This window comes from Hyla sarda (assembly GCF_029499605.1).
Source record: "Hyla sarda isolate aHylSar1 chromosome 2 unlocalized genomic scaffold, aHylSar1.hap1 SUPER_2_unloc_1, whole genome shotgun sequence".
NCBI classification, from domain to species: Eukaryota; Metazoa; Chordata; class Amphibia; order Anura; family Hylidae; genus Hyla; species Hyla sarda.
This window is the reverse complement of record NW_026607596.1, coordinates 143,140-156,162: the sequence shown is the minus strand read 5'-3', so window position 1 is coordinate 156,162 and position 13,023 is coordinate 143,140. Positions and strand designations below refer to the sequence as shown.

Genomic DNA, 13,023 nt, shown 5'->3' with positions numbered 1-13,023 from the left:
TACTGACAACCTAATGTGGGGGAACTATACTGCCAACCTAATGTGGGGGAACTATACTGCCAACCTAATGTGGGGGAACTATACTGCACCTAATGTGGAGAACTATACTGCACCTAATGTGGAGAACTATACTGCACCTAATGTGGAGAGCTATACTGCACCTAATGTGGAGAGCTATACTGCACCTAATGTGGAGAGCTATACTGCTCCTAATGTGGGGGACTATACTGCACCTAATGTGTGGGACTATACTGCACCTAATGTGGGGAACTATACTGCACCTAATGTGGGGGACTATCAGGGCCGTTTGAAGGAATTTGGGGGCCCCAAGCAAAATGGACATGGAGGCCCCCCCCTCCATAGTAACGCCGACCCTTGAATTCTGGGAGCGCAACGTGAGCGAACGTCAATACGACGCACATTAGGTGCAGCAGTGTTCCCCCTACATTAGGTGCAGCAGAGATCCCCCACATTAGGTAGGCAGTCTTCCCCCCACATTAGGTAGGCAGTGTTCCCCCCACATTAGGTGCAGCAGTGTTCCCTACCCATACCCGCTGTCCAGACCCCCCCCCCCTCCCGGGCCATTTTTTTGGTGGGGGTTTGACTGCTGAGACCCCCACCGATCACCTCGGTTAAAATGGTTCTCCAGCTGTTGGAAAGCTAAAACTCCCATCATTCTGGAGAGCCTCTGGCAATGGGAGTTGTAGTTTTGTAACAGCTGAAGAGCCACAGATTGGACACAGTTTTACCCATCATCACTGCAGAACTTACAAGTGACTACAGCTCTGATGGGACAGTCAGGAGAATACACAATGATAGTGACCTGAGTGACGTCTTCTGACTTGAGTGATATCTTCTCTGTTATCTTTTCTTCTTCATCTGGTCCAGAGACCAGGTCTTCCTCCAGCTCCATCTTCTCTGCAGAGTCTGACATCCAGGCATCATTGGCTCCTCACTGTCAGCAGATCCTCATCCTCTGCATGAAGACAGTAATCATTATAACCTTGCCAGAAAGTGTACTCTAAATAATATACTGCCCCACACTGTACCCTGAAGATAATGCTGCCTCACACTGTACCTTGAATATAATGCTTCCACACACTGTACCCTGAATATAATGCTGCCTCACACTGTACCCTGACTATAATGCTGCCACACACTGTACCCTGACTATAATTCTGCCACACACTGTACCCTGAATATAATGCTGCCACACACTGTACCCTGAATATAATGCTGCTCCACACTGTATCCACTGAATATAATGCTTCCACACACTGTACCCTGAAAATAATACTGCCACACACTGTACCCTGAAAATAATACTGCCACACACTGTACCCTGAAAATAATACTGCCACACACTGTACCCTGAAAATAATACTGCCACACACTGTACCCTGAATATAATGCTTCCACACACTGTACCCCTGAATATAATACTGCCACACACTGTACCCCTGAATATAATGCTGCCACACACTGTACCCTGAATATAATGCTGCTCCACACTGCATCCACTGAATACAATACTGCCACACATGCATACACATCATATATACATATACCTCTCCTCATTATTACTATAACTCCCCCCCCCCCACCTCTCCTCATCACTATTATAACCGGGGGGGGGGGATGAGGAGAGGTGCAGGGGGGGGGCACCTCTCATGACCTCCATAACACCCCCCTGCATCTCTCATGACCCCCATAACACCCCTCCTGCATCTCTCATGACCCCCCATAACACCCCTCCTGCATCTCTCATGACCCCCATAACACCCCCCTGCATCTCTCATGACCCCCATAACACCCCACTGCATCTCTCATGATCCCCATAACACTCCCCTGCATCTCTCATGACCCCCATAACACCCCCTGCATCTCTCATGACCCCCATAACACCCCCCTGCATCTCTCATGACCCCCATAACACCCCCTGCATCTCTCATGACCCCCATAACACCCCCCTGCATCTCTCATGATCCCCATAACACCCCCTGCATCTCTCATGACCCCCATAACACCCCCTGCATCTCTCATGACCCCCATAACACCCCCTGCATCTCTCATGACCCCCATAACACCCCCCTGCATCTCTCATGACCCCCATAACACCCCCCTGCATCTCTCATGACCCCCATAACACCCCCCTGCATCTCTCATGACCCCCATAACACCCCCTGCATCTCTCATGACCCCCATAACACCCCCTGCATCTCTCATGACCCCCATAACACCCCCTGCATCTCTCATGACCCCCATAACACTCCCTATATCTATCATGACCCCCATAACACCCCTCCTGCATCTCTCATGACCCCCATAACACCCCCCTGCATCTCTCATGATCCCCATAACACCCCTCCTGCATCTCTCATGATCCCCATAACACCCCTCCTGCATCTCTCATGAACCCCATAACACCCCTCCTGCATCTCTCATGACCCCCATAACACCCCTCCTGCATCTCTCATGACCCCCATAACACCCCTTCTGCATCTCTCATGACCCCCATAACACCCCTCCTGCATCTCTCATGACCCCCATAACACCCCCTGCATCTCTCATGACCCCCATAACACCCCCTGCATCTCTCATGACCCCCATAACACTCCACTGCATCTCTCATGATCCCCATAACACCCCCCTGCATCTCTCATGACCCCCATAACACCCCCCTGCATCTCTCATGACCCCCATAACACCCCCCTGCATCTCTCATGACCCCCATAACACCCCCCTGCATCTCTCATGACCCCCATAACACCCCCTGCATCTCTCACGATCCCCATAACACCCCTCCTGCATCTCTCATGACCCCCATAACACCCCTCCTGCATCTCTCATGACCCCCATAACACCCCCTGCATCTCTCATGACCCCCATAACACCCCTCCTGCATCTCTCATGACCCCCATAACACCCCTCCTGCATCTCTCATGACCCCCATAACACCCCCTGCATCTCTCATGACCCCATAACACCCCCCCTTCATCTCTCACGATCCCCATAACACCTCTCCTGCATCTCTCACGACCCCCATAACACCCCCTGCATCTCTCACGATCCCCATAACACCCCCTGCATCTCTCACGATCCCCATAACACCCCCTGCATCTCTCACGATCCCCATAACACCCCCTTGCATCTCTCACGATCCCCATAACACCCCCTTGCATCTCTCACGATCCCCATAACACCTCTCCTGCATCTCTCATGACCCCCATAACACCCCGCCTGCATCTCTCATGACCCCCATAACACCCCTCCTGCATCTCTCATGACCCCCATAACACTCCACTGCATCTCTCATGATCCCCATAACACCCCCCTGCATCTCTCATGACCCCCATAACACCCCCCTGCATCTCTCATGACCCCCATAACACCCCACTGCATCTCTCATGACCCCCATAACACCTCTCCTGCATCTCTCATGACCCCCATAACACCCCCCTGCATCTCTCATGATCCCCATAACACCCCCCTGCATCTCTCATGATCCCCATAACACCCCCCTGCATCTCTCATGACCCCCATAACACCCCCCTGCATCTCTCATGACCCCCATAACACCCCTCCTGCATCTCTCATGACCCCCATAACACCCCTCCTGCATCTCTCATGACCCCCATAACACCCCTCCTGCATCTCTCACGATCCCCATAACACCCCTCCTGCATCTCTCATGACCCCCATAACACCCTCCTGCATCTCTCATGACCCCCATAACACCCCTCCTGCATCTCTCACGATCCCCATAACACACCTCCTGCATCTCTCATGACCCCATAACACCCCTCCTGCATCTCTCACGATCCCCATAACACCCCTCCTGCATCTCTCATGACCCCCATAACACCCCCTGCATCTCTCATGACCCCCATAACACCCCCTGCATCTCTCATGATCCCCATAACACCCCTCCTGCATCTCTCATGACCCCATAACACCCCTCCTGCATCTCTCATGACCCCCATAACACCCCTCCTGCATCTCTCATGATCCCCATAACACCCCCCTGCATCTCTCATGATCCCCATAACACCCCTCCTGCATCTCTCATGATCCCCATAACACCCCTCCTGCATCTCTCATGATCCCCATAACACCCCCCTGCATCTCTCATGACCCCCATAACACCCCCCTGCATCTCTCATGACCCCCATAACACCCCTCCTGCATCTCTCATGACCCCCATAACACCCCTCCTGCATCTCTCATGACCCCCATAACACCCCTCCTGCATCTCTCATGACCCCCATAACACCCCTCCTGCATCTCTCATGATCCCCATAACACCCCTCCTGCATCTCTCATGACCCCCATAACACCCCTCCTGCATCTCTCATGACCCCCATGACCCCCCCCCCCCCACACACACACACACACACACAAACACCTCTCATCACCATTGCAGTCCCCTGACAACCATACAATCCCCCGGGCCCCCCGCGCCAGTTTACTTACCCTGCCGGGGATCGTTGCAGAGGCGGGAGTCTGCTGCTGCTCCTGTCACTGCACGGAGGATGCTGGAGGTTCCCGCGGGGACGCAAGCAGGGACAGGTCAGGTGATTGGCGTAAACGTGCGTGCCTGCGCGGGGCACGTGACGTCTCTACTCCAATCATCCCCTGACCTGTCCGGTGCCGGCCCTGCTTTGTTTCTTAAGGGGCCCGCGCCCATCAAAAATGTAATTTTGGTGAAATGTGCGGGCCCCCCGAAGTGTCCCGTCGCTACAGGACGGGCAAGCACCGGCTCTGCTCGGGGCCCCCCAGCCAGCTCGGGGCCCCAAGCAATTGCTTGGTTTGCCGGTCCGGTAGCGACGGGCCTGGGGACTATACTGCACCAATGTGTGGGACTATACTGCACCTAATGTGGGGAACTATACTGCACCTAATGTGGGGGAACTATACTGCACCTAATGTGGGGGAACTATACTGCACCTAATGTGGGGGAACTATACTGCACCTAATGTGGGGCAACTATACTGCACCTAATGTGGGGGAACTATACTGCACCTAATGTGGGGAACTATACTGCACCTAATGTGGGGAACTATACTGCACCTAATGTGGGGGAACTATACTGCACCTAATGTGGGGGAACTATACTGCACCTAATGTGGGGGAACTATACTGCACCTAATGTGGGGAGAACTATACTGCACCTAATGTGGGGGAACTATACTGCACCTAATGTGGGGGAACTATACTGCACCTAATGTGGGGAGAACTATACTGCACCTAATGTGGGGAGAACTATACTGCACCTAATGTGGAGGGAACTATACTGCACCTAATGTGGGAACTATACTGCACCTAATGTGGGGAACTATACTGCACCTAATGTGGGGAGAACTATACTGCACCTAATGTGGGGGAACTATACTGCACCTAATGTGGGGGAACTATACTGCACCTAATGTGGGGAGAACTATACTGCACCTAATGTGGGGAGAACTATACTGCACCTAATGTGGGGAGAACTATACTGCACCTAATGTGGAGGGAACTATACTGCACCTAATGTGGAGGGAACTATACTGCACCTAATGTGGGGAACTATACTGCACCTAATGTGGGGAACTATACTGCACCTAATGTGGGGGAACTATACTGCACCTAATGTGGGGGAACTATACTGCACCTAATGTGGAGGGAACTATACTGCACCTAATGTGGGGGAACTATACTGCACCTAATGTGGAGGGAACTATACTGCACCTAATGTGGGGAACTATACTGCACCAATGTGGGGAGAACTATACTGCACCTAATGTGGGGGATCTATACTGCACCTAATGTGGGGAACTATACTGCACCTAATGTGGGGGACTATACTGCACCTAATGTGGGGAGAACTATACTGCACCTAATGTGGAGGGAACTATACTGCACCTAATGTGGGGAACTATACTGCACCAATGTGTGGGACTATACTGCACCTAATGTGGGGAACTATACTGCACCAATGTGGGGAGAACTATACTGCACCTAATGTGGGGGATCTATACTGCACCTAATGTGGGGGAACTATACTGCACCTAATGTGGGGAGAACTATACTGCACCTAATGTGGAGGGAACTATACTGCACCTAATGTGGGGAGAACTATACTGCACCTAATGTGGGGAACTATACTGCACCTAATGTGGGGGAACTATACTGCACCTAATGTGGGGAGAACTATACTGCACCTAATGTGGGGAGAACTATACTGCACCAATGTGTGGGACTACACTGCACCTAATGTGGGGGAACTATACTGCACCTAATGTGGGGAGAACTATACTGCACCTAATGTGGGGAGAACTATACTGCACCTAATGTGGAGGGAACTATACTGCACCTAATATGGGGAGAACTATACTGCACCTAATGTGGGGGAACTATACTGCACCTAATGTGAGGAACTATACTGCACCTAATGTGGGGGAACTATACTGCACCTAATGAGGGGGGGATTATATACTGCACCTAATGTGGGGGAACTATACTGCCAACCTAATGTGGGGAGCTATACTGCACCTAATGTGGAGGGAACTGTACTGCACCTAATGTGGAGAGCTATACTGTACCTAATGTGGGGAACTATACTGCACCTAATGTGGGGGCACTATACTGCACCTAATGAGGGGGGGGGGACTATATACTGCACCTAATGTGGGGGAACTATACTGTCAACCTAATGTGGGGAGCTATACTGTACCTAATGAGGGGGGGAGGACTATATATTGCACCTAATGTGGGGGAACTATACTGCCAACCTAATGTGGGGATCTATACTGCACCTAATGTGGAGGGAACTGTACTGCACCTAATGTGGAGAGCTATACTGCAACTAATGTGGAGAACTATACTGCACCTAATGTGGAGAACTATACTGCACCTAATGTGGGGAGAACTATACTGCACCTAATGTGGGGAGAACTATACTGCACCTAATGTGGGGAGAACTATACTGCACCTAATGTGGGGAGAACTATACTGCACCTAATGTGGGGGACTATACTGCACCTAATGTGGGGAGAACTATACTGCACCTAATGTGGGGGAACTATACTGTACCTAATATGGGGAGAACTATACTGCACCTGAAGTGGGGGAACTATACAGCCAACCTAATGTGGGGGAACTATACTGCACCTAATGTGGGGGACTGTACTGCACCCAATGTGGGGGACTATACTGCACCTAATGTGGGGAGAACTATACTGCACCTAATGTGAAGAGCTATACTGCACCTAATGTGGGGGAACTATACTGCACCTAATGTGGGGAACTACACTGCACCTAATGTGGGGGAACTATACTGCACCTAATGAGGGGGGACTATATACTGCACCTAATGTGGGGGAACTATACTGCCAACCTAATGTGGGGAGCTATACTGCACCTAATGTGGAGGGAACTGTACTGCACCTAATGTGGAGAGCTATACTGTACCTAATGTGGTGAACTATACTGCATCTAATGTGCGGGAACTATACTGCACCTAATGAGGGGGGGGGGGGGGGGGGGATTATATACTGCACCTAATGTGGGGGAACTATAATGCCAGCCTAATGTGGAGAGCTATACTGCACCTAATGTGCAGGGAACTGTACTGCACCTAATGTGGAGAGCTATACTGTACCTAATGTGGGGAACTATACTGCACCTAATGTGGGGGCACTATACTGCACCTAATGAGGGGGGGGGGGGACTATATACTGCACCTAATGTGGGGGAACTATACTGTCAACCTAATGTGGGGAGCTATACTGTACCTAATGAGGGGGGGGGGGGAGGACTATATATTGCACCTAATGTGGGGGAACTATACTACCAACCTAATGTGGGGATCTATACTGCACCTAATGTGGAGGGAACTGTACTGCACCTAATGTGGAGAGCTATACTGCAACTAATGTGGAGAACTATACTGCACCTAATGTGGAGAACTATACTGCACCTAATGTGGGGAGAACTATACTGCACCTAATGTGGGGAGAACTATACTGCACCTAATGTGGGGAGAACTATACTGCACCTAATGTGGGGAGAACTATACTGCACCTAATGTGGGGGACTATACTGCACCTAATGTGGGGAGAACTATACTGCACCTAATGTGGGGGAACTATACTGTACCTAATATGGGGAGAACTATACTGCACCTGAAGTGGGGGAACTATACAGCCAACCTAATGTGGGGGAACTATACTGCACCTAATGTGGGGGACTGTACTGCACCCAATGTGGGGGACTATACTGCACCTAATGTGGGGAGAACTATACTGCAACTAATGTGAAGAGCTATACTGCACCTAATGTGGGGGAACTATACTGCACCTAATGTGGGGAACTATACTGCACCTAATGTGGGGAACTACACTGCACCTAATGTGGGGGAACTATACTGCACCTAATGAGGGGGGACTATATACTGCACCTAATGTGGGGGAACTATACTGCCAACCTAATGTGGGGAGCTATACTGCACCTAATGTGGAGGGAACTGTACTGCACCTAATGTGGAGAGCTATACTGTACCTAATGTGGTGAACTATACTGCATCTAATGTGCGGGAACTATACTGCACCTAATGAGGGGGGGGGGATTATATACTGCACCTAATGTGGGGGAACTATAATGCCAGCCTAATGTGGAGAGCTATACTGCACCTAATGTGCAGGGAACTGTACTGCACCTAATGTGGAGAGCTATACTGCACCTAATGTGGAGAGCTATACTGCACCTAGTGTGGGGAGAACTATACTGCACCTAATGTGGGGAGAACTATACTGCACCTAATGTGGGGAGAACTATACTGCACCTAATGTGGGGAGAACTATACTGCACCTAATGTGGGGAGAACTATACTGCACCTAATGTGGGGAGAACTATACTGCACCTAATGTGGGGGAACTATACTGTATCTAATGTGGGGAGAACTATACTGCACGTGAAGTGGGGGAACTATACTGCACCTAATGTGGGGAGAACTATACTGCACCTAATGTGGGGAACTATACTGCACTTAATGTGGGGAACTATACTGCACCTAATGTGGAGAGCTATACTGCACCTAATGTGGAGAGCTATACTGCACCTAATGTGGGGAGAACTATACTGCACCTAATGTGGGGGAACTATACTGCACCTAATGTGGGGAGAACTATACTGCACCTAATGTGGGGAGAACTATACTGCACCTAATGTGGGGAGAACTATACTGCACCTAATGTGGTGGACTATACTGCACCTAATGTGGGGGAACTATACTGTACCTAATGTGGTTAGAACTATACTGCACCTAAAGTGGGGGAACTATACAGCACCTGAAGTGGGGGAACTATACTGCACCTTATGTGGGGGACTATACTGCACCTAATGTGGGGGACTATACTGCACCTAATGTGGGGGACTATACTGCACCTAATGTGGGGGGACTATACTGCACCTAATGTGGGGGAACTATACTGTACCTAATGTGGGGAGAACTATACTGCACCTGAAGTGGGGGAACTATACTGCACCTAATGTGGGGAGAACTATACTGCACCTAATGAGGGGGACTATACTGCACCTAATGTGGGGGAACTATACTGCACACCTAATGTGGGGGAGCTATACTCTTTACCTAATGTGGGGGGAACTATACAAAAATATAAAATTGTACTATTTTGATCCCTATAACTCTTATTTTTCTGTATATGGGGATGTGAGGGTCATTTTTTGCGCTGTGATTTGTAGTTTTTATCGGTACCATTTTTGTTTTGATGGGACTTTTCAATAGCTTTTTAGATATTTTTTTTATAGTATTTGAAGTGACCAAAATTGTTCAAATCTAGTTAGTGCACTACTATGACTTTTGGGGCCCCACTTTTGATTTTGCCTAAGGCCACGCTAAGCCTAAAACCGGCCCTGATTATAAGGGAGTGTTGTGCCATTTTACTTTTTGAATTTGTGGTGGACTATGATCAGGTCTTGGTCGCTGACACCACTTTATTGAAAAATTTGGCAAAGTACTGGTGTATTCCTTCTGTGATATATATATATATGTATAGCCACGCAAAGTGATACGCCTGTGCTCGGTGGCTGTTTGCCGGCACAATGACACAATGCTGTGGGGCTGGTATACAGTAATTTCCAGGGCTGGATTTCATCCCCAGTCCGGCCCTGTCCCAAGGATAGGGGATAAGTTTCAGATTGCGGGGGTCCGACCGCTGGGGGGCCCCGTGATCTCCTGTACGGGGCCCTGGCTCGCTGGCCAGATAGCGCAGGTTGACCGCCAGATGAAGGGGCAGCCGACACGCCCCCTCAAAAAAAGCGCTATAGCAGAGCCAGAAATTGCCAAAGGCAGCGCTGCATCAGTCCCCCAAAAAATGTGAGTTCCTGGATTTAAATATCTATATTCAGGATGGCTGTTCGCATACTGCCAACTATTTTAAGGAGGTGAATGCAAACAGATACCTCGACTTTAACAGTTGCCATCTTAAATAATGGAAGAAGAACATTCCATTCGGTCAAATGAAAAGAATCCGAAGGAATTGTTCTTCCACACAAAAATACCTACAACAACTAGAGAACCTGGAGGATCGTTTTAAACAAAAAGGGTATCCCAAACCCCTTATACAAGGAGCACGCCAGAGAGTGGACGAATTAGAACAAAGTGCTTGCTTGAAAAATAATAAACAGGGTAATGCAGAGGGGGGTTATAATGATGAATTTGATTCTGTTTTTCTAACTAGGTATTACACTTCACACACCAATATTTTTTTATAATTTTTTTTTATTTTTTTTTTGTATAGGTAATATCACCAGCTCATATTATTGTGTCATGATTACTGGCACCATATGTAGTCCCCCAGTTATTCTTCTTTAGATGTTTTCCGTGTCCTGTGCAGTATCTCTCCCAGAAGTCCACTTGATGGCCCCCGTGGTGGTCTACACCCCGAAGTCATCAATTTTTACTCTAAGAGAGAGTGTGCAGCTGTTTCTGGAGACGGTCAACAATAACCTCTGCATGGTGGAATAATAGGTCACGATGTTTATCAGGATCAGTAGAAGCATCACCCACTCGATGATTATGATGGGGATTTCACGGATCTCGTCCCAGTCTTCATCATTATGGAATAATTCCTTTAATGTTTCATATCCAAAATAGAAAACTACACAGACAAAAGTCAGGCCACAGCAGGTGCATCTACTATGGTGGATGACTTTTTTTGCTCCTGGTAATTTATACATCTGGATGGACTGCCCAAGGTAGTATAAGGCTTCACATGTAATGAAAATTATCGTGCTGACAAAGTGTATCCTGGGATATTCTTCGGGGGACAATACATGCATAACAGCTGTGGAAAAACAGGAGGCCCACACAATGGCCAGCAGGATCCTCTGGATCAGGACCTGATGACCCCTGAACTCTTCAGTATGCATAACCATATACTTATAAATAAGAAAGGTTAGTACCAAAGTGCCAATGGACGTCCCTATAAATCCAATTCTGAATAATATGCTTTCGGGAAAGACATTTCCCACGTCACTGTGAAGGAAAAGAAACCAATGTTATTATGGATATTTCCTCACTCCCAACCCATGAAATAAGAATCATTTGCTTGTTTATCTTACCTGATGCTCATCAGTGGCGAGGCTGCATGGCCGAGGACGACCGTCATGATGTAGCTGGTGGCAAGCCAGGCCGCACACCAAAACGCCAACAGGAGGGGGACGAACCCCAGTCCTTTTAGCTCCATTTCAGACAAGTAGAAAAAGAAGACGCTAATCTCACTATTCTCACTAATCGCACTGGAACAGACTGAAGGCTCGGGCGGCTGTCAGTGGGATGTCAGGCCTCCAGCTGTCTATGACATCACATGTGACATGTCAGAATGACTGCTTGTTTCTTTGAGCTGCCATGATTTAGTATCTGCTATAGACAGAACCTGATGTTTTTACTATGGACCTTACAGACCTCAGAACCCAAGTAATTAGTGCAGGGGCTCCATTTTGATCATCTCATATTTCACATTATTTGAGTTCCAGGGCTCAGATACATTTGCACCCTCTATAGCAGTGGTCTTCAAGCTGTGAACCCCCAACCGCTGCAGAACCACAACTCCCAGCATGCCCAGACAGCAACTTTGCATAAGGAAATAGTCTAATTAAACTTTTCTTATATATAGAATCCCTGAAATCTCCAATCTCTCCTTTTATTGCTTTATGATCTGTGTTACTTATTTGTAAAAAAACAATGTTTGTGATTGTCTTCCCCCCACACACTTATGGGCTATCTCTTCAAACGACTTTATTTGACCTAAAGCGTATAATTGATTTACATAAATAAGCCCCTTTTCATCCAAAAGAGTGAATCTTTAATTTTAAGGAACTCTTTAAGTGCTTTATTCGACCATAATGAAGTAAAGTCAAAACTCCATGTGATTTAAAAAATAAATTTAAGTTCCCCCCATACTTAATTATCTAGATATGCATGGGTGTAGTGAGTATCCCAGCTTCCAAAATCTCAAAAATATCCTTCATTTTTCAGAGGCTATTTCAAAAATGAAAGAAGCGATCTGATTGGTTGCTATGGGCAACTCAGAAACTTTTCCTCTGGGCAGGTTTTGATAAATCTCCCTCTATGGGGGAGATTCATTAAGACCAGTGTAGAGGAAGAGTTGTGCAGTTGCCCATAGCAACCAGATTGCTTCTTTCATTTTTCACAATGCCTTTGCAAAATGAAAGAAGCGATCTGATTGGTTGCTATGGGCAACTCAGCATATTTTCCTGGAAAAGTTTCTGAGTTGCCCATAGCAACCAATCAGATTACTTCCTTCATTTTTCAGAGACTTTTTCAAAAATGAAAGAAGCGATCTGATTGGTTGCTATGGGCAACTCAGCAGCTTTCCCCATAGACCACAATGGGCCTACTGGTTTCAATGGGCAAAAAATCAGAGTTAATGCACTAGACACAGTTCTCTATACCATTAACCCCTTCCCGACCTATGACATACCTGTACGTCATGGGTGGCA

The 13,023-nt window shown here is 48.2% G+C and overlaps 1 protein-coding gene across 1 annotated transcript in view; it reads right to left on the bottom strand.

Annotated features, from left to right (window-relative positions):
• Nucleotides 1-11,794, bottom strand: part of LOC130298323 (uncharacterized) — a 28,545-nt gene extending 16,751 nt beyond the window's left edge. The window contains exons 1-2 of the mRNA XM_056551253.1: nucleotides 11,623-11,794; nucleotides 11,003-11,536 (exon numbers count right to left, since the gene is read on the bottom strand). Coding sequence (XP_056407228.1) covers nucleotides 11,003-11,536; nucleotides 11,623-11,747 — 659 coding nt within the window. The 5' untranslated portion in view covers nucleotides 11,748-11,794. The remainder of the gene's footprint in view (nucleotides 1-11,002; nucleotides 11,537-11,622) is intronic.
• Nucleotides 11,795-13,023: the final 1,229 nt, after the last annotated feature.